The following is a 22,214-nucleotide window of genomic DNA, read 5'->3' on the forward strand; positions in this document are numbered from 1 at the left end:
GGGGTGACGGAGGGCAACCAGAGGAAGAGAGGCGCGGGCCCCGCGAGCCGCGAGTCGAGACCGCGGGGGGCACGTTTCTCGCCGCTGCACCCGGAAGTTGCCCCGGCCGGCGCTTCGGCCGGGACGGACCGCGGCAGCCCGCAGTGGGCTCCCGCCCGCCTGGTGCCTCCGGCGCAGCGATCCGGGGCGGGCGGGCGGCGCGTGCGGTCACGTGGCGGCGGCGCGCGTAGCTAAATACGCGGCGCCGGCCATTTTGTGCGAGAAGCCGCAGCGCCGCCTCCCTCCTCGCGCTCCGCCGCCGCCGCCGCCTCCTCCTCTGCGTCCTCCTGCGCACCGGGCTTCCACCGCTTCATTGATTTCCGTTTCTCGCCGCTGCAGCCTCCTGACACGGTGATCCGGGCGGGCCCCGCAGGAATTTTATCCCCTCACCGGCCTCACACTAGTGTCGCATGTCCACTATCCAGAACCTCCAATCTTTCGGTAAGGTCCAGTCACCGGCCGCCGCCCGCGTCCCGCTGGGCTTTGTCTCGGCGCCCAGAAGATGGCGACGGGGGCTCCCAGAGACCCTGGCTACGGGGACGGCTCCCTCCCGGCCTCAGACCCGGCCTTGTCTGGCTCTGCCAGCCACAGGAGGCCAAGGGTCCGGCCGGGGGCTTGGGGAACTTGACACTGGTCCGAGGATGTGGGCCTTGGGGACTCACGGGAGGGTTGGGGGACATGCTGGGGCCGCAGAGAGACCAGCCAGAGGCGGGGGGAACTTGACACTGGACGGGAGGCCGGGGGCTTCGGAGACTTAGAGGGGGATGGAGTACTGCAGGCTGGCAGAGACAAGGGTTTGCCGGGAACCTGACACTGGCGGGGGAGGCAGGGACTCTAGGTACTCACTTGGGGCCTCGGGGCTGGCCAAGGCTCTAAGGAGACTGGAGGGGTGGGGCTCAGAAGCTGGGGAGCTTGACAGCTTTCAGGCTGCTGGGGGACCCGTGACTCTCAGAGGACTCACAAGTGGAGAGGGGGGCTTAGCCCTTGCCGAGAGACTAGGGACCCTCAAGGCTTAGGAGATCTGAGACTCCAGTCAGCGAGGAAGATAAGGGCCAGGGTCGGGGGTGGCGTGCCTGAGGGTCCAGCAATTGGCAGGAACTGGGGGCAGCCCTCAGAGGCGGCTGATTAAGATGTGTAGATACAGGCCTCTGATTTGGGTGGAAGTTGTCTTGTTATCTCTGCTTGCCATAAGTTGTTGCTCATACCTCTTGAGAGAGCATGTCTGTATATGTTTATTTTATTTTGCTAGGCTCAGTTCCTATGTTAACTGATTGGGGTGGGTGTTTTGAATGTGTCTGTTGTCAGAATATAATGGAGATGCCAGATGACGCAAGTTCTTGTGGTGGCTATATGAAATTAGGTTTTCATCAACGTCTTTTGTCTCATTGGAGGGTGCCTTCAACAGTGGCGTTGTCTTTTTTAAGCTGGAATATTGGCACACACAGCAGGCTTAGGCCTTTCTCGTTGGGAAGACTTAGTATTCCAGTGAGCCCATCCTTCCCTGCAGAAATACAGCCGCAGCCTGTCTAGATCTGTAGGGACCATCTTCCTAGATAGTGCTTCCTAATTTTTTTTTCCTGCTGTGTATTTTTTCCCGTCCCTCTGCAGACCCCTTTGCTGATGCAACTAAGGGTGACGACCTACTCCCGGCAGGGACTGAGGACTACATTCATATAAGGATCCAGCAGCGGAACGGCAGGAAGACGCTGACTACTGTGCAGGGCATTGCGGACGATTATGACAAAAAGAAACTTGTGAAAGCCTTCAAAAAGGTGATGACGTCAGGAGCAGGTGGCTACTGGTGTGTGGGCTCAGGGAAGCTGCTTTGTTCTCCATCTCAGACTGAGGCTTACCTGGCTCACACACACTGAAGTGTGAGCCGTTTAGTTGCTGCTGTCTGCCCTAATCCAACCCTTCGTGTGGCTCCAGATTCATTTGTATAGACACTTAGTTCTGGAGGGTGGGAGTCCTAGAGGGCACTGCTCTGTGGAGCGGTCACCCCGGCTGGAGCAGTGACATTTGTCCTGAGAATGTAAAACCTTTGTGCATTTGACTTTGTGTGCCATAGAAATTTGCCTGTAATGGTACTGTGATTGAACATCCCGAGTACGGAGAGGTTATTCAGCTGCAAGGTGACCAAAGGAAGAACATTTGCCAGTTTCTTTTGGAGGTGAGTGGCTGTGTGCTCTGTATGTGACCTTGAGGTTGCTTCTAAGAACTAACATTTTAAAGAGCTAGCACTCCTTTCCTGCTCAGTAAAAAGCACAGGACAGCAGTAGGCAGAGTGACGGAGACAGGTAGGGGCAGTACTGGCTGGAAACGGTATGGCCTGTGCAGCTCACTTTGTGGCTCAGTGGCCTGGAGATGGCGCTTGCGCAGGTGTGCGAGTGTGTGTGGGCTGTCAGCTGTTGGTGACATGTGGTGTGGGGCTGTCGCTGCAACCTGCTGGCTGCTGTCGTGATCCCGCTGAGCATAGTTTTACTTACAGGTTGGCATCGTCAAGGAGGAGCAGCTGAAGGTTCACGGATTCTAAGATGAACCCAAACGTGTGGCGAGTTTCTTAACTGGTTTTGTTCCCTCAACCCTGTTTGGCTGCCTCGGGAGATGACTCTCCACAGTAAACGACGGACTTTGCATTTATTTAATCATTCAAACTTGCACTCACACCTGCGTGCCTGCAGGAAACACGGGGTATGTAGGCTCCTGAGTCATAAGAAAATCGCAGTCAGGTGGGAACAAAGCCCGAGTTCATCCTAACATGTTTCCAATGGAAAAGATTTTGTTTTGAGTGTTTATTGTTCATTTTCACTTAATTATTACATGTTTTTGTTGTTGTTGTCGTTGTATTAAACCGTGTACGTTGCAGCTTAACAATAAAAAGAAGAGTCTTGAGTCCTTTTGTGAGCACCCATGCTCCCACGTCTCAGCCAGTTCCTCACGGCTGTGTTTTCACTTGCTGGCTCAGGATAAGGAGGGGCGTGAACTGTCACTTGTCCCTGAAACCTCAGCTGCAGATTGTCAACAGGTAGAGAGCCCCATTACAGTTGCCACGATGATTGCCCATCCCTAAGAGACTGCTGTCTCAACACTGCCTTGTAGGTGTGGGTGGGCTTCGGGTCAGCACTCCTAGAGTGCTGGACAGTGGCAGAGTTGAGGGCCAGCCAGGGCTTCCCACCTGGCAGCCATACTTCTGCTCTGCACCCGAGGACGTGAATGAACCAGGGGTGGTAGTGGGCAGTGATCGCGAGGTGTCTGTGCTCTTCCTCCTGCGTCCTGATGTCTTGTCAAACAGTGATTTTTGTTTGGCAGGAAAATTATGACATTGAGCCAAAGCAGAGAACAGCATTTGTAGTGTACCCTGCGTAGTGCAGTGGGGTGGCTGTGTCTGGGTGTCAGTCCCTGCACCTGACCAGCCCTGCGCCCTGCCGCCTGTGAGCGACTGTACCAGAGTATGTAAGGCCTATTCCGTACCCTTGAATGAGTATGCTTGGGTACAGTCAGGAGGTTTGGGAGACCTTTTCCCAGCTCTTTTGGTGGACTGTCGTTTTTGAAACCTGGCTGTCCTGAAATTCAGTATGTAACCAGCTGCCTTTGCCTTATCTTGTAACTGATTTTTCTAAGCCAGCCCCCTGAGTTCTGGGATTAAAGGCATGAGTCACCATGCCCAGTGTTTTCCAGCCTTTTAAGAATTGTCCTGCCTTTAACCCGGCACTTAGGAGGTAGAAGCAGGTGAATCTCTGAGTTTGAAGCCAGCTTGGTGTACAGAGTGAGTTCCAGGAGAAACCCGTCTTGGGTTGTGGGGTGGGGGGACCCTGTCCCACAGCTTCTCTATCTTACTGTTGCCTGAGTCTCCCTACGGCTGAGGACTGTAAAGCAGCAGCCTCAGCTTGCAGCAGAGCCCTGCGTGAGTGCATTTGCTGAGCGAGCACCTAGAAGGTTGGCTTGTATTAAGCCAAGGCAGGCCTCCAAGCTGGGAAGAAAGCGATACCTGACCCGTCTCAGCTGAGAGCAGCTGGGCTGTTAAAGGGCCGCCTGTGCCCTCCTGAAGTATGGCCTATCTTTGGATTTCCTTGGTGTCTGTTTTCATGCCCCCGTCCCCCACTTTTGTTTCTCACTTGTCTTTTGCACAGTGTCTGCAGGTTTACAGAACCAGTCACAGGATAAGTGCTGACTCGGTCAAAACGGCCAGAGAGCCAGGCCTCATTGCCTCAGCTCGACAGAGACCAAGACAGACCCGTATATCGGAAACCAAAGGAAGTGGGGGTTCCCCGAGCTCAGTCTTCCTGTGGAAAGATACCAGCTGCGTTCTATCTAGTGCTTTATGCTTCAGGGTACAAAGCAGAGTAGTAAGGGGTAAATAAATTTGTCCCTGGGCTTTCAGGCATGACAGAGACCCTAGCAAAACCATTATGAAAGGAGAACTTTGAGGCCCAGTCTAGAGTAGACAGGTCCCTCGACCTGTCAACCTGGCACTCTGGAGGCCAAGGGAGCAGCCTGCCCTGCCTCCTAAGAGACTCCATACTGACAGGCTGTTCTCATGAGAGGGGGAGGTGTCCAACAGAGAAGGAACAGTTCCATCCCAGCCATGATGGCAGTTCCCCAAAGAACTGGAGACACTGGGGGTACATCTTGTGTGTCACCAGCTGGCCTCCAGCTGAAGGAACGAGTGGGTGCCTACAGCCTAGGAGACGTCTGCTCACCAAGCACGATCCACGGGGCATCCTAGTAAGTGAAGGGCAGTGTTCACTGGCAGTCTGGTGGGTAGACCCTGCTTGTCAGGACACATGGAGTAGGGAAAAGGCGATGCCTCAAGGGTTGGCACCCATGTTGGCAGCTGCCACACTGCCCTTGGATGCTCTAAATCCCAGGCGCTAAATGACATGCCTGTGGGGATCAAAATGGTGAATTATATTCACCATGAGTCGCCTGTTTGACTATCAGGCGTTTTACTGTGGCCCATAGCTCTGCTCCTGGCCGCTGACAGCACCAGCTTGAGTCACCTGCCTCATCCTAAATTATCAAACAGACTTCACACAAGAAGTAATCACAGATCTCGGTGTGGTGGCACGTGCCTGGAGCTCCAGCACTTGGAAGGTAGAAACAGGATCAAGAGTCCAAAAGGCCAGCCCGAGCATCTGGAGACCCTGTCTCAAACAGCAAGCAATTACAGAGAGCTGTGTCATTGTGTTACGGTACAAAGAGTCTAAAGTTCAAAGTTCTTGGAGTGTCTAGGTGCTGGCAGACTTCATGCAGGGCTGTCTGGTGACCTAGAATGAACACAGAAGGGTCTCCGGGTCTCATTGTCATAGAAGGAAGCTGGTTTTGCTGCCAGTTTGCTCTCACATTCTCCCTGAAAGCGGCCCTTGAAGCCTGTCAGTCTGGGAAGCAGAGATTCGATTCTCAGTCCATGCTAGCCATGACTGTGGGAAGTTATCTGGAAGGAGACAGTATCCCATGAAGTCAGAAAAGGCCCTCGGTCCCTGGTCACCAGAATCCAGTCAGAATGAATGAATTCATGTCATTGACTGGTTAGAAGCTGGGGGAATTGACTCACATGGGGGAAGAACAGTGTGAGCACTGTTGGCATCGCTACCCACTTGGGAGGCCACGGGTGTTAAACTGGGAAGGTTAAGTACCAGGGACAGATGCAGTTAAACTGCAGGAGATGCTTAAAGCGAGTAGTGAGCCATCAGCACCCTCTCGTGGGCACCTAGGGAATCGTGGCTCCTGGCACGTACACAAAGCCAGGACTTCTGTTGTCGGCCGATGCACGTGGGTTGTTACACACTGACCTCAGCCAGACCTTTTCCACAATCCATAAAAGCAATTTGAACTTGCTGCCACTTTGGAGAACCCATACAGTGTTTACACAGCCTTACGTGGGGACCTACAGTCACGGCACATGCTCGTAGGAAGTGAATGCTGTGTCAACAGAGACTTTTGTTTATCTCCTCTAGTGACTGAGGCTTCTGATTTGTCAGTAGGGAACAGATAGTGCACCCCAACTTAAGCCTGAGCAGTTTGACACCCTGAACAGCGCCCCCCCCATTCAAACCTGTCAGGCCAACACAGGCTAATGTGTGCTGTCTGAGCACACCCACATAGGGCATTACCTGAAGGATTTGTCTGGGAATCTGACAGGATGATACCCTTAAACCAAAGACCATAACAGTCATGGCCTTCCGTTTAACACAAATCAGGAACCAGAAAGATGGCTCTGTGGATAAAGGCACTCGGCTGCTGAGCCCAACAGCCTGAGTTCAGTCCCTGGGACCCACAAGGTAGAACAGCATTAATTCCTCCAGTTGTCCTTCAGCCCTGTACATGCCCCCAGTAAGTAAATAAACGTGTGTGTGTGTGTGCATACATAATGTACTCATACACACACACACACACACACACATATACACACATATATACACACACATATATATATGAACATGGAGACTTCTCTGGAATCCCAGAGAAAATCGGGCTCCTCCTGGAAACGACACTCAAGGTGTTGGTTTCACTGGAGCCACCAGTGGCATTGCCAGGTGACCCTGTTTCAGGAATCCCCTGGGGAATCTTGAAAACTGTTATTTTACTAAAGTAGTAACCCTAACCACAGACCCTTGGGGCATCCACACAGCTGAGGAGGCACTGGTCCTCACTGATGAGATTTCAGCATCACTCCCTCTCTTGCCCAGCCCACTAGCATCGGTTCCCATCATCGTCTACACACATCGTGGCCGCAGAGAGCCACAGTTACATCTTGGCTCTCATCCCGCCCTTTGCATTCACGCCTAGCATGCACAAGGTCCTGGGTTTGTGTCTCAACACGGCCTGCACCTGCAATCCCAGCGTTCAGGAGAAGGCAGGAGGATCAGGAGTTCAAGGTTATACCCCGCTACATAGTGAGTTCAAAGCCAGCCTGGCATACACAAGGAAGACCCCGTGCAAAGAAAACCCCGACTCTGTTCCACTCCGCTACTTGATACTGATCTGGAGGAGCTGAAGGCAGCTGGAGACAAGCCTCAGTTACTTTCTCCCTTCAGCCCGTGCCCTCTTGTGCCTTAGAGACATGGGGTCATCCTGCGGAGGTATTCAAACCTCATTCTTCTATGATCCACTCCAGAGCAATAACATCTTGTTCCCACCAGTACGAGACCCCATTTGTGTCCTGAGTGCCATCTCCCACTCTCCAGGCATGCCCTCTATCCGAGTCATCAATTTCCCCACCACACAGGACAGGGACATCCTTGCAAACAAGAAAAAGCAAACCTCACTTGATCTCGCGTTCCCTGTTGATGCCACCCACTGGACATCCATTTGGATATGTATCAGGAACTTCCAAACATGATCAGGCTGCGGAGATGGCTTAATAGGTAAAACATGTACCGCACAAGCATTAGGACCAGAATTCAGATCCCTACAAATACCCATGTAGATGCCAGGTAGGAGTGTTGGCCCACCTTTAATCCCAGCATTCAGGAGGCAGCAATGGGAGATTCCTGTAGCAAACTGGCTACCTAGACCAACGAGCACTGTGTTTAGGGGAGAGACCCCACTTCAGTGTATATAAGATAAAGAGCAATCAAGGCAGATGTCTCCTGTCGCCCTCTGGCCTCCACATGCATGCACACACACCCCCACACACACAAATCAAAAGCAGACCACTAGCATGACTGTCTGCCTTCCAGCCTACCTCTCATGAGCACATGGCGCTGTGCCGCCTGTGCATTCGAGCCTAAAACGCCGTCAACTCCTCATACCCCTACCTGAGTCTCATGGAACTGAGGCTTAGTATTTCTGCTTGCGGGGTTTGCCTCCCCTGCTGTTCCTCTTCACCCCTATGCTCTGGCCACCATGTCTTAGCATCTTGCATTTGTCTGTGCTATGCAAATGGCTTTCCCCCAGCCGTGTATGTGGGGTGTGCGTGTGTGGTGTGTATGTGTATATGTGTATGTGTGTGTGGTGTCTGCGTGTGTGAAGTCTCTGTGTGTAGGTGGTGTCTGTGTGTGGGTGGTGTCTGTGCATGCATGGGTGTGTGTGTGTGTGTGTGCGATTTCTCACAATGCTTAGCTTTTCCTCTAATGGGAAGGGGAAGAGACAAAACTAGACTAGTTATTTAAAAATATTTTTGTCTGATTTTCTTGAAAAAAAATTAAGATTCAAGATTGAAGTTATTTGGTAGCATTGGATAGCTGCCTTCCCTGCAATGATTAACAGTACATGTTTGAGGTTCACGGCTGTGTGCTCAGTGGACGACAGCAGAGCAGGACTGTTTCCATAAAGACTGGTGCGTGGAACAGAAATCAGGTTCACCCCACTGTCGCATGCCACCAACTACGACCCTCCCTTTCTGGTGCCATTACTTTGCAGTAAGGAAAACATTCTCTCTTAGCCGGCCATGCAGCAAGTCAAGGAGGGATCCAGGCCATTTGACAGAGTACGTCTGACAGCAACACTGCCTGTGGCAGAAAGGCAATGTCAAAGATGCCTTTTTCTTCTGCACAACTGTCCCTTCAACCCCAACAGGCTTCAAGCCCGATCAGTCCTGGTAAATTCCTGGTACCATGGATTCCAGCTGTGTTGGGTAGCAGGTTGCCTCCCACACCTGGGTCTCCTCATCTATAAGCCATGATGATGGCACCCTCAGGGACTCAGTGTGAAACCAGTAGAGTTAGATGAGGTAACCAAGGAAACTGCAGCTGCATCTTGGCAGTTGTGGCTCATGATCAAAATGCCCCGAGTAGAGGATTCGATGCCCTCTTCTGGCCTCTGGATGCATCAGGCATGCACGTGGTACACACGCATAGATGCAGACGAAATACAGATAAAATAAATCGAGAGAGAGAGAGAGAGAGAGAGAGAGAGAGAGCGAGCGCACCACACTGATGCAAGCAAATGGCTGCTAACAGAAGTCAGCTACCCGTTCTTTCACTGAAGAAAGTGCTCAGATGAAGTGACTTCTAGCTGGATTGAGTGCTGACTTCCTCCACGGAGATGGGAACTCAGGGAAACCTCTCACCTGCTGACCAGCGGTCATGGAGGGAGGTGACGTTTCAGTACCGTCACACGCCTCTGTGCTCGGTCACCTTCAGCATTTGGCTCAGACTAGCTTTTATGGTTATCAGTGGAGACCATGTGGGCTGGAGAACTGTACAGAAATCAGATGGAGGCTTGGGAGTGGTGGTCCAGGGAATTCTGTTGTTTCTCTTCATCAGGCCTCGGATCCCTGGGATGCATTCAACCAGCGAGCAGCTTCAACCTGGGGGCTCCCTGTTCTTTGTTCTTTCCTGTGTGTGTTTTCACTGTTACTGTGTTTAGAGACAGCCTGACTACTCAGTCCAGGCTGGCCTCGAATCCTGACCCTTGGGCCTCTGCGTGGAGCCTACAGGTGTGAGCCACCATGCCCAGGTGTTTGTGGGTTTTGGTTTGGTTTGTTTTTGATTAGTGCTTTCAAAGATCTATCCGTTTTCAATCTTTTCAAAAGGCCAATTTCATTGTCTTCTTAAAACATTATTTCGAGACAAGGTCTTGTTATGTAGCTCTGGTGACCCTGGACCTCACCATGTGGACCATGCTGGTCTTGAACTCACAGAGCTCTCCCAGCCTTGCCTCTCTGGAGTACAGGAATCAAAGGCCTGCTCCACTGCTCCCAGCTTGGCTTTTTTTTTTTTAACCTTCCCTATTATATTCTTGCTGTCTCTTTGCCCTTCTAGTTAGTTTCTCCCCCATCTTGGCCCTGTTGTTTTTGTAACTTCTCAAGCCTCCATGGTTCCCTTCCCCCACATTTAAATAAGCATTTAAGCTCCCACAGCTTTGCTCTGTTAGCTTGTTACCTGTGGAGTTTGTTTTTGTTTTTTGAGACAGGGTTTTTCTGTGTAGCCTTGGTTGTCCTGGAACTCACTCTGTGGACCATTCTGGCCTTAAACACATAGAGATCCTCCTGCCTCAGCTTTACAAATGTGCCTCAGCCTGCCCAGCTGCCATGAATTTTGACACGTGGCTTTGCTCTCCGCTGGCTGTGGGCACTGTGGTCCACTCTCCTCGGCTCACTGCACAGATGAGCCCTTCCCAGCACGCTTTCCCAGCTGCTGCTGCTTCATCGCTTGTGAAAAACTCGATTTAAAAGTTGCACTTGTGACAGCGCTTGCTTAGATTAGATTGCCCTGAAGCGAGCATTTCTTTCCCACTCTCCTGTTCCTATTGGTGCCAAGTGTATCAGGAACACCTTTGCCTGACCGAGCCACAAATCCACAGGTTTGTCTGGTTTATACTCTGGTTTAAAAAAAGGGGGGGAGGGGATGAAAAAGATGTAATAACTGCATGGTGCCAATAGGTGACGCAATTGGCCCATTTATGGTCAGTTCTTCAATTTCATATATTAATATGCTTTTGTCTTAGAGAAGACCCTAGGAACGGGGTTCAGATTATAATAATGCCGGATACATTCTCAGATGCTACATGTGCTCAAGAACAACATTAAAACCTTTGCTCTGAAAAAATGCTCTGCTATGCCCAGAGTCCGTCTACCTCCTGGACAGCTACTGCAAAAGTGCCCTGGGGTGGGGGTGGGGAGAAGCCCCTGCTTCCCTGGGCTCCTGTGTCTGAAAAGAGCCACGTGGGCCCCTTCTCTAGAGACCCTCTGGGTGCAGATGACCATCCTACTGAGGCTCACTCAGAGGACTCTTTGGTTGGGATGTTTCTCTAGAAGAAAAGGGAGGAGGGGCAGGTGTGACAGCATCTGTGGGGGCTGGCGCTCATTACTGGTGTGACCTGAACTAGAATAAGCCATGATGGCAATCTCAAGGAGGGCTTGTCTAGATCGAGTTGGCCTGTGGCCATGTCTGCTTTGATCATCTAATCTTCCTAGCTTGTGAAAAGCCCCAGTGAAAAAGTATACTTGAGACACCATACGCCTACCAATCACCCTAGAGATAGTGTTTCTGTTTTACTTTCTGCTCATATGAGCGTATCAGGGACAGCTTTGCCTGATGGAAGGAGCCACAGATCCACAGGTGTGGCTGTTTTATACTTTGGTTTTTTAAAATAAAGTAGATGTAATGCTTGCAAGTGGCCGATAGGTGGTGGTATTGGCCCATTTATGACCGGCGCTTACATCTCTCAGGTTGATCTGCTTTTGTTTACATAGGTCTTAGGGGAAACAATTAACTTTATTGCCTGCAATGGGAAGACCTGCCTAACGTGAGTGGCTCCATCACCTGAGCAGGCGGCTTGGATTAGGCCATCTGAGCTAAGCATTCGTCCGTGGCTCTCTGCTCTCAGCTGTGGCTGTGCTGTGATTAGCTCCGACAACTCCACAGCTGACAGTCTCTAACTTAGAGCTGGGAGCCAGATAAACAGATTCTCCTTTACGTTGCTTTTGTCTGAGTATTGTTTTTATGTATGTTTTGGTTTCGGTTTTTGAGACAGGGTTTCTCTGTGTAATACTCCTAGCTGCCCTGGAACTCTCTCTCTCTCTCTGTGTAGACCAGGCTGGGCTCGAACTCACAGAGATCTGCCTGCCTCTGCCTCACAAGTGCTGGGGTTAAAGACGTGCGCCACCACCACTGCCCAACTTGTCTGGCTATTTAACACAGCTACAGGAAAAACATTAAGACACGCCTGGTAGGGGTCATGGGGCACAGCGTTCCTCACGGTGGGGGGCATGGGGCACGGGCCTTCCTAACTGCCGACTCCCACATGTGGACCTCATTAGAACGACTGAGCCTGGTCTCACAGTGACTGTTATTGGCACGGTCAGTGAAGTGTGGCCATCGGGAATCGTACCTGGTCACAGTTTTACAAAACATGAGAGTAGAACGTGGGTACTGATAGCTGTCTGAGCCACTATCTCTGCCAGGGAATTAAGAGGAGCTCACATTTCTAATAAGCACTCAGTAGGAGTCTTGAGATGAGGTGGGCTTGAAACACAGGGTACTGAATATAAAAATGCCCGGCTGGTATTGTAGAAACTGAGGAGAGACCCTCTGTCTGCAAGCAATAGAACTTTTCTATTATATATCATGACAGACAAGGCTGTTGAGACCAAAGGGAAGTGGAGACCGGAAGATCCCAAGGTCAAGGACAGCTTGAACTGCACAGTGAAAGCCTGTGTAGAAAAGCAAAGCTGCCAGGCGTGGTGGGCACACTTTTAACTCCAGCATTTGAAGGCAGAGGCAGGTGGATCTCTGAGTTCCTGCCCAGCCTAGTCTGCAAAGCAACACTGTCTAGAGACACTGTCGAGAGAGAGAGAGAGAGAGAGAGAGAGAGAGAGAGAGAGAGAGAGAGAGAGAGAGAAGAAGGTGACAAAAAAGGAAGTTCAGTGACTAGAGAGATGGCTCAGTAGTTAAGAGCACTGGCTACTCTTCCAGAGGACCCATGTTCGATTCCCAGCACCCACATGACAGCTCAGAACTGTCTGTAACTCCAGTCCCAGGGATCAGACAAACCCTCACACCAATGCACATAACATAAAATTAAATTCTTCAACAGGGTTGAAAGACGGAACAGCAAGGAAGCAGGGGAGAAGACCACAGACAGAGCCCCTGACTCAGGACCGACCTGTGCGTTGCTCTGAGTCACCCCCAAGTGTGTGAAACTGTGGCTGGCGGATTGTGCGTTGCCCTGGGTGACTTCATCTTACAAGCAGCCTTGGCTGTTTTGAGTATAAACAGAATCAGGATGGTTCCACATCTCATGTGCTCATATCAGGGAAACACAGACAGAAAAGCAACTTTTCTCACTTTACACTTACCAAAGTTGATTCGGATCATATTGGGGTTACCCAACTTGGAGGCACAGTGTGTGCTCCATGAAACCAAGTTCATCTACATGGTCTCAAAAGCCGATTAGCATAGCCAAATATATGCAAATATGTGTGCACGTATGGAGATACATACATGGAGCAAGGAACATGTGGCATACCAAACTGCCCTACCTCATTCTCCATCTTGGTCCTGCCCCGGCCCCTTTCAGAACTCAGAGAGGCAGGTGCTTAGCCCCAGACCACAGAAAAGCCTCCTTCTCAGGGTCTAGCTTCTGAGTAGAGGTGATTGGGTTCCTAAAGTGTCCTCCTCTACCATGAGAAGGCTGGATATGCCTTTCTGGGAGAGGAAGAGGGCCGCTCCAATGCGTCACCCTGAACTGCCGAGTCTGTCCTGCAGCAGGCCATCTCTCCACCCCACCATTCAAACAAGAACTTACTAGTATCTAGGCCTGGTAGCTCAGGCCAGTAATCTTCAGTACTTGGGAGGCAGAAGCAAGAAGATCATAAATTCTAAGATTGCCCAGGATACAGAGTAAATTCTGTACTCAAATGATTTTCAAGTTGGTGGGGCTGCAGCTAAGGGACAGAGCTCCTGCCTTGGAACATGAGGCTCCAATTCCATTTCCAAGGCCACAAACAGCCACAGCAAAACTTGCCCTTAGAGTCCAGAGAAGGGTGACTCACCCTCACACAAATACAGTTAAAGGATCGGGGGCCGGCTTATCAAATCCCTGTAATTCTGGAACCTGGCTTTGCACCTTTTCTTTCATCTATGCCCTGCTATTATTATTGTCATCATCATTATAATTATTATGCTTTATTGTTGTTTAAGACAGGGTTTCTCTCTATGTAGCCCTGGCTGTCTTGGAACTCACTCTGTAGACCAGGGTGGCCTCAAACTCAGAGGTCTGCCTGCCTCTACCTCCTAATTGCTATGATTGAAGGCATGGTACACCACCACCTAGTTCGTTTACATCCCTTTTTGAATGATCTTCAGATCTAGATTTTAAGTATCAGAGGCAATTCCCCAGCAACGGACAATGTTCTTGCTCTCAGAGATTTTGGCCGGAAAAAGGGGAAATAATGGAGCAATTAGCAGGCATTGCAGCCATCCGCACAAGGCCCCAAGGAGTTCAGAAACAGCGGACGAGCCGCGGAGCTGTCTAAATGCAGCTATGAGAAATCATTAGAAGCAGGAATAGTGGCTTACACCTGTAAACACCACACTCAGGAGATTGGAGCGGGAGGGTTGCTGTGAGTTCTTGGCCAGTCTGAACTGCACAGTGAGTTCTACTTTGGTTACTCTACATAGAGAATAAGACTGTGTAAAAGAAACAAAATTTAAAAAAAGGAAAGGAATACGATCTTTATCAGTATTACTAAAAAAGTATGAGCTCCTAAACTGAATCACTAGCCAATCCCCTTGTGTAGAGATAGGGATAAGACAACTGGTCAACCTCACAGTTTGTCTTAAATGAGCCAATGTGGCTTTCCGGTCTTTAAGCAATTCCTCTATGTGCAGAAAACGAACAGCTTGGCAGTGTGTAAAAAAAAAATCCGGTTTATTGGCCTCAGTCAATAATACTGGGATATAACTCAGTGGTAGAATGCTAATCTAGTTTATCCAAGTCTCTGAGTTCCATTTCTACACACAGGAAAACAAACAAAAGTACTGACTAATCCTCTATGCCTTGATTATTTTTTTTCTAGTAAATAGGGGTGAGGTGTTTGGGAGTGGGGCACAAATTCATTGATTATGGAATCAAGGTGACTGGAAAGAGATTGTCCTTGCTTTTTAAAGTGTCATCCACAGGTTCACTTGAATACTTCTTCCTCAGCTGTGTTGAGAGATTGGGGAACCACTCCTGGGAGGTGGGACCTCTGTAGAAGTGGGTTGCTGCAGGGTGGGCCTTCAGATTTATAGCCTACTTCCTATCACATCTCTGTTTTCTAGTCCTCTGTGATGTGGACAAAACAATCACCACATGTCCCCTGTCCCTGCTCCAACAAAGCTTATCCCTGCTCCATGTTCGATATTATGAAAAAAAAAATCTTTTTTTTTTTTTCCGAGACAGGGTTTCTCTGTAGCTTTGGAGCCTGTCCTGGAGCTAGCTCTTGTAGACAAGGCTGGCCTTGAACTTACAAAGAACCGCCTGCCTCTACCTCCTGAGTGCTGGGATTAAAGGTGTGCACCACCCCTGCTCAGCGAAAAACCGTATCCTTATAAACCCACTCTCCCTTGAGTTACTCCTTGCCATGTATTTGGTCTCAGAGATAAAAAAAAAAAGTAACTAACAGTCTTCCTGAACAAATAGCCTTCCAAACAATTTATTTATTAGGCTTTACTTCACCAATACTCTGTCCCTGTAGCTTCTCTCTCTCTCTCTCTCTCTCTCTCTCTCTCTCTCTCTCTCTCTCTCTCTCTCTCTCTCTCTCTCTCTCACACACACACACACACACACACACACACACACACACACACACACCTGCCCCAACAGAGTCTTTTAGGAAACACCCAGGGGCCTCTCTAGGATGAGGAAGATTGTCCCGACTAGTCCAGCGGCTGCTTTGTTCAGAAAGCAGCAAAGCTCCCCCTGGAGAAGCCACAGCCAGCCTGCAGCACAGGACGCATTGCTGTCAGTGATTCACCAGAAAGACTGGAAGGCATTAGGATTATGTAATAACTATTAACTCATCTCATTTCCCATGGAAAGTCATCAGGAGGGCTATGAGAAACCACACTGCCTCCAATCCTTCCCATGGACAAAGTGCCAGCGTGGTGCCGGTGCCGCGGGGAAGACTAGACTGAAACAGTTTTCTGCAGACACTGCCAGGGCCATCCTGTGAGCACCTGGCTGCTCCACGGCACTCTGGGCTTTCTGCTTCGTCCTCTGCCTGTAGGAACACGGTGGGAGTGACAGGGAATGCCAGGGAGCCGATGCGCCAGGCAGCTGGTGAGAAACAGCCTCACCCTCAACGCCTGGTTTTTCTTTGTCTCTTACGCGGTGCCCAGATCAGTGTTCACCTAGTGATTCTCTTTGTGTACAGCTCACCTTCTCTGACTCACCTTGATCTTCCTATAAAGGGATTCGGGAACGGCTGTTCCCATGACTGCTTGCACCCGAATCCTAGGCTCATTGTGTACTTTAGAAGGAACCCACATGAAGACATGTTTAATCTAAACCTTAGTGATATTGACACCCACATGGACACCTTACTAGACACAAGGATATCAAACTCAAATAGCTGGAGGCCACAGCCAGCAAGTGGAAGAATAACTAACCTCCAGTAAAGATATAGAGTACATACAGGTCAGGACCAAGTGGGACCTAGGGGTCCTAGAGAGGCTGTGTCCCCTAGGACATAGCTGCCACTCTGCCGGGAACATTGCCTAAATGCAAGAAAAGGCCAGTGTTTCTAGAGCTTTCGATTCAGAGAGCTTCAAGTTAGGTGATTCTAATACCAGCTTCCCTATTTTTTAAATCAATTTAAAACATTATGAGGACACATAAAATCCATGTATTGACCAGAGTCCATTCACAGCCTCTGCCCCCAAAGCTCCTGAAGTGAAGGAGGAGGTAGACTGATCACTGTTAGGGTGAACTTTGGCAGAGGCAGGAGGCACTTGACACCCTTCGATAAAAGTGCTCTTTTTGGTGGAAAGATAACGTTTCTTCCAGTCAGGGCGTGGTGCTGCCCGCCTACAACCCAGCACTTAGGGGCTTGAGACAGGAGGACTGTGAGTTCAAATTTATCTTGGGCTGCAGAGCCAAACCCTGTCTGTGTAAACAAACAAAAGGGTAGGAAGTGAGGGAGCTAACATTTATTCAGTATTTTTATTTTTTTAATTTTATTATCTAATTACAAAATTGATGTCATTGTTGGGGCAAAGGAGGAACTGCGCAGGGACGGACGGGAACAAAGCGAGAGTTTCTGTTTATGCCAAAGGTGGGAGGAGAAAGACCACCGACCCAAAACATGGCGGCCAAGTTCATTAGAGCACGCAGTCAATTAAAGCAAGTTTTTTTATTCGTGCACATGGGCTGCCTCCCCTAAGGTGGAGTTCAAGATGTCAGCCCTGGATGTGAGGAAGACACAGCTTTCATAGGGGGGTTTCAGAAGGGGGGAAACAGGCAGGCTTGCCGGAGCGGAACTTAACAGGTGGTCAGAACAAGGTCATCACAACACGTGTTCACGACAGGGTAGTCATGGGGTCATACAACCCTTAGAAACAAGGGGGGGGGGGGGATGTTGCAGGATGGTTATAAACAGCTTTGTGAACCAAAGACATGATCGCCGTTCCTGAAACGGGCAGCACAGAACCATCTATAGTTGAGGTTACTGCTTAATCTTAAACGGGAATGAACCTAGTCAACCTTTACTGTAAAATGGCTTGTAAGCCTAAAAAGATGCAGGCTGGTTCTTTATTCCCTAGAGAGAAGCATTAATCCTTCGACCTGGGCTTATACTGTGCACACTGGTTTTGGTGGGTTTTTTTTGTTTTGTTTTTGTTTTGTCTTGGGGGTAATTGTTTGTTTTTCTGGGTTTAGTTTATTTGTGAGAAAGGTCTCATCACGTAGCCCTTGCTGTTCTGGAACTTGCTATGTAGGCCAAGCTGGGCTCAGGCTCACAGAACACCTCCTGTCCAGCCTCTGCTGTACTGGGATTAAAGGCTGGCGACCACGTCTGGCTCGTCAACACTGTTTCTTAATTTTATTTAATTTTTTTTACTTCACAACCTACTGTGGTCATTGATCAGGGCTGTTGGGAGCAGTGAGACCGCAGATCCTGAATTTCTTGTAATCCCCTGATCTGAGTGCCTACAGCTGCTCTAAGCACGAGACCTTCAGGAGTTCCTGATGGCAGAGTGGTTTCTGGTGGGTTTGGCTGGGGCGTGGCTATCTCTATATAATCTGCCCCTGAACACAATAAAGGGGGCATTCTTGGGGAATTCAAGGATGACCCGTGTCTCTGTCTTTCTGTCTGTGTGTGTTTGTGTATTTTAACCTCCTGCCACTTGCCCGAATCTGGTAAACTGGATGCCAGTGCACCTAATGCAGACACGGGGGCGCGGTGCGCGGCACAGGGCCACTTGATAACCTCTTAAGACATATTAATTATAATTACGTCATGTTTTCCAAAGATGTCTGCACCCATGTGGATATCAGCAGAGTTCTCCGTTGTATGGCAAAGGTACTGGTCCGTCATAAAGAGGGATCTTGCCGTGGGACATCACTCACTTGGCAAGAATGCCTGCGTATACACAGTCTAGGTCTGCTCTGTAACACTGCATACGCCTGGCCCGGTGGGACAGACCCCTAATTCCAGCACTGGGGTGGCAGCAGGAGTGTCAGAATTCTAGGTTATTCTTGGCTACGTGGTTCAAGTCTAGTCCAGGACATGAGACCTTTGTTGCCCCCTCCCCTAACCAGACTCTTTGCAGCTGTCACTGTCAACTGATGGTGACACTGGTGTTGCTGGGAGACTCTTGTGCCTTTATAAGCAAGGCTCTCCTTGTCATCCTTGGGGCCAAATGATCACCTGAGAGAGTCCCTGCTGTGCTGAAAAGCCACGTGTGAATTCTAAACAACAGGCCTACTTCAACCCTTGCCTAGGAACAGTGTCTGCCAGCGTGTGATGAACAAGCCTCCAGACAACAACTCCGCTGTTGTCCAGCTGAACCCCAGGTATGCTAGCAAAGGAACAAGCCATCTCTGCGGCTGTTGGCCACAGATTCCAGGGGAGACAGTGATTGCAGGGGATGTCAAAGTACTATTGCATTCAGTGACTACTTCAAAATCCCACTTCCTAGGCTTCAGTGTGTGTGTGTGTGTGTGTGTGTGTGTGTGTGTTGTGCGTGTATGAGTACAGGGACACACGCTCGTTCCTGTGCATTTGAAGGCCAGAGAAGGATGTTGGGTGTCCAGTTTAATCACTCTTCACCTTATTCCCATGAGACAGGTTCTCTCCCTGAACCTGGTACTAGACTGCCAGACAGAAGGTACCAGTGATCCTCCTGCCTCCACCTCCCACAGTGCTGGGGTTACAGAAGAACATGACCTTGCCAGGATTTTTTTATGGGTCCTAGGGATTTGAACTCAGGTCCTCATGGTTATACAGCAAGTTCTCTTTCCCACTGAGCACTCCTGTTAAGTCTTCCTAGAGCCTTGGTGATTTTTTTCAGACCAAATAATAGCAATAAATTAGAGCCATGCTATCAGCTGAGACTTTCTTAACAGGGCCTAGAGTTCATCAGAAATATGCAGGGGATGAGCCTGGGTACTATAGCGGTGCTCGGCTGCTGGAGAGAGCTGCATCTACCAGGAAATCGCTGCTTCCTAAAAATGGAAGCACGGTCTGATGAAATTAGGACAATTAGAGCCGTTAATCACGGGGACCTGAAAGCATGTAACTGAATCAAGGAGGGTTGGGAGGTCCGGGTCCACTGTGTAAGTAATGACATCTGACTGGCATCGAGTGCATGTCCGTGGCGGCTGAGCAGCACAGGAACGGTGCTGGTCATAATCTCAGGGCTCTCTCTGTCTGCTGTGGGGAACTGTAGCTCCCTCCATGCCCTTGACTGAGGTTATGTGGATCCAGCCTCAAATACCCCCTTTCCTACTCTAAGTCCCAGGGCACTGAGCTCTTGGAATTCTGCAAAGCCTGCAGCTGGGTTTGGCCAAAGTAACACAGCAGCAGGGGGAGAGAGCAGGGTCAGGCGCAACGTAGCTTCCTTCCTGAGGGTGTCTGGCATCTGCTGTCATCTCCCGGTCAGACTGGACACTTCATTAAGAGACATCCTAGCTGACTCTGCTTCCAGATTCTGGCCACTGCTTTTCCTCACTCGTCCTTGTCTGTTAGTGGTGATGCTCCCCATAAAGCCCATTCTGGGAACATCCCAACAGCTCCCGGGTTAAAGGCGTGGGCCCCAGTTTGGAACTATTGGGAGGTGGCAGTATTTAAGAAGTGCCGCTCAATAGGTATTATGTCACTTGAAGAGGAAAATACAAGTTCTGTGTGTTTGTGTGTGTGTTTGTCTGTCTGTCTCTTGCTGTGTCTGTGTGCGTTTATGTGTGTCTTGATCTGTCTCTGTCTTTCTATGTGTGTGTCTGTCTCTTGCTGTATGTCTCTGTGTGTCTGTCTCTCTTTCTCTGTGTGGGTGTGTTTCTGGCCACATGAGGTGAGCAGCTTGCTTCTACCATGAGTTTTCCACCCTCTCAGGACTAACTTGACCATGGACTGAAACCTCCAAAATGTAGGACAAAATAAACCTTTCCTCTTTTAAGATAAACCACTCAGGTATTTTGTTATAGTAACAGAAAAGAGACTAGTACAGCTTCCTTTCATTAGCCCTTTGAATTTGCCTGCACCTTTGCCCACATCTTTATAAAAAGGGTCTTATTATCAATTATCCAATTTGAGACTATAGCAAATCTCCAAAAATTAAAAAATAAAACTTAAAAGTTGTTTGTCAGGAGAAACACACACACACACACACATACACAATGGAGCAAATGGCTCAGCTGTTAAGAGCTGCCTGCTTTTCCAGAAGACATGGGATCAGCATTTAATTCCCGGCACCCACATGGCAGCTCACCACTGTCTGTAACCCCAGTTCCAGGGCATCTGACACCCTCTTCTGGCCTCACATGAAATAATGTAAAACCTATATATTAGATGTATAGGGGAAACAATTACAGATACAGGACCATTTTTAGAAGACAGATCAGTCATGTGTAACTCTAACAATAAATATGAAAATCTGGAGGAATTGCATCACTTCCGAGGACAGCATAGAGAAAAGAAACCAAGGACAGTCTCAGCTTTCCTGGAGACACTTGGGACTAAATGATTAGAGAGGACCAGAGACTCCATATGCTCCGTGCATTGTCCTAGGGTCTAGAGACAACGGGCTCCCCTCCTGCTCCTTTATGAGCCTGCATAAACCTGATACCCAAAGTGATCAATGAGAAGAAAGTGATTGGTGGATTCTCCTTAGGAAGTCGGATGGAAAATGTCCTCATAACCCCCCATTAAATTGAATCTAGTGGTGGATTAAAAGAATAATACATTTTGGGTTTATCTCAAAAATGGAAAGACGATACAATATGAGGATATCTATTACTCTAATTCAGTGCATTAAGATATTAAAGAGAAAAGAAATGTGTCATTATCTCCCTAGACGCTGGAGGCACAGGCTGAAAGTCAACACCTTCCCTTCATGAAGTTAAAAGCACCTAGCAAAAGAGGAACTAAGGGAATCTCCCTTGTCTTCGTGATAAATGACTTCTAGAGCCCACAAAGTGAGGAGGGAGTCACACAAGGTGGTGCACGCCTTTAATTCCCACACTCCACAGGCAGAAGCAGGTGGTCTCTGAGTTCAAGGCCAGCCTAGTCTACAAACTGGGACTTAGTCTCAAGGGAGAGAAGGGGGTGGAGGCCCTGATGAGGATCTCAGAGAAGCATAGCCTTATCATTTTGAAATTTTAATCAATATTTTAGTGGATAGTGTTTCATGATTAAAATTTCAGGACGATGTGAAGGAGGTGCTGGAGAGATGGCTCAGTGGTCAAGAGACTGTACTGCTTTTGCGGAGGACCTGAGTTCAATTCCTAGCACCCATGTTGGGCAGCTCACAGCCACTTGTAACTCCAGCTCCAGGAGATCTGACATCCTTTTCTGATTCCCTGGTTCCTGCACACATGTGGTAGATGCACAGACGCACCTACATACACTTGAATAAAAATAAAAACAAATCTTTAAAAAAAATATAGCCAGCTGTGGTAGCAAACGCCTTTATTCCTCGCACTCAGGAGACAGAGGCTGGCACACCTCTGAGAGTTCAGGGTTAATCTGGTCTACATAGCTAGATCCAGGCCATTCAGGGCTTCACCAAGAGGCTCTGTTTCAAAACAAACAAGCCAAAAGTCAAAATAATAAATAAATAGCATTTTTTAAAATTGAAAAGGATATCAGCAAAAGCCATTTCTCATGATACCTCATCCGTCCATAGGCCTGCTTGCCCAGGAGACAAACAGCAGTATAGAGCTAGTGGGTGGTTTTTAGCCAGTTCATGGGAGTAGCGTTTCCTAGCTGGCTCATGCATTCCCAAGTGGGGTGTTTATGAACACGTGGGATGTTTTATCCCACAGTGGTAGTCAGTGATGGTTCCTTAGCAAAGCACTGCTCTAGAGAAAATCCTGCAGGATGCTGTATGTGGCTGCAACCCCAGCACCTAGGAGGAGGTGGGATCCTGAGTTCAAGGCCAGCATGGGCTACTGGGAAAGGTGGGAGAGGAGGGCTTCTTGTTCTTGCTTTCCTGGCCCAAAGCCATCTTTAAACTATAGCATAAACACGTCCAGCTTCTACTATGCTAAGACGCAAATTCTTTCAGAGCTCGCTTTCCCTGTGACACAGC

The 22,214-nt window shown here is 49.3% G+C and overlaps 1 protein-coding gene across 1 annotated transcript; it reads left to right on the forward strand.

Annotated features, from left to right (window-relative positions):
- The first annotated feature begins 235 nt into the window (after positions 1-235).
- On the forward strand, positions 236-2,931 carry Eif1b (eukaryotic translation initiation factor 1B). Its single transcript, XM_038323047.2, has 4 exons — positions 236-480; positions 1,648-1,811; positions 2,108-2,209; positions 2,528-2,931. Exons 1-4 carry the CDS (start codon positions 450-452, stop codon positions 2,570-2,572), a joined length of 342 nt encoding a protein of 113 aa, XP_038178975.1. The 5' UTR covers positions 236-449; the 3' UTR covers positions 2,573-2,931.
- The last annotated feature ends 19,283 nt before the right edge of the window (positions 2,932-22,214 follow it).

Source organism: Arvicola amphibius, chromosome 3 (genome assembly GCF_903992535.2).
Source record: "Arvicola amphibius chromosome 3, mArvAmp1.2, whole genome shotgun sequence".
Taxonomy (NCBI): domain Eukaryota; kingdom Metazoa; phylum Chordata; class Mammalia; order Rodentia; family Cricetidae; genus Arvicola; species Arvicola amphibius.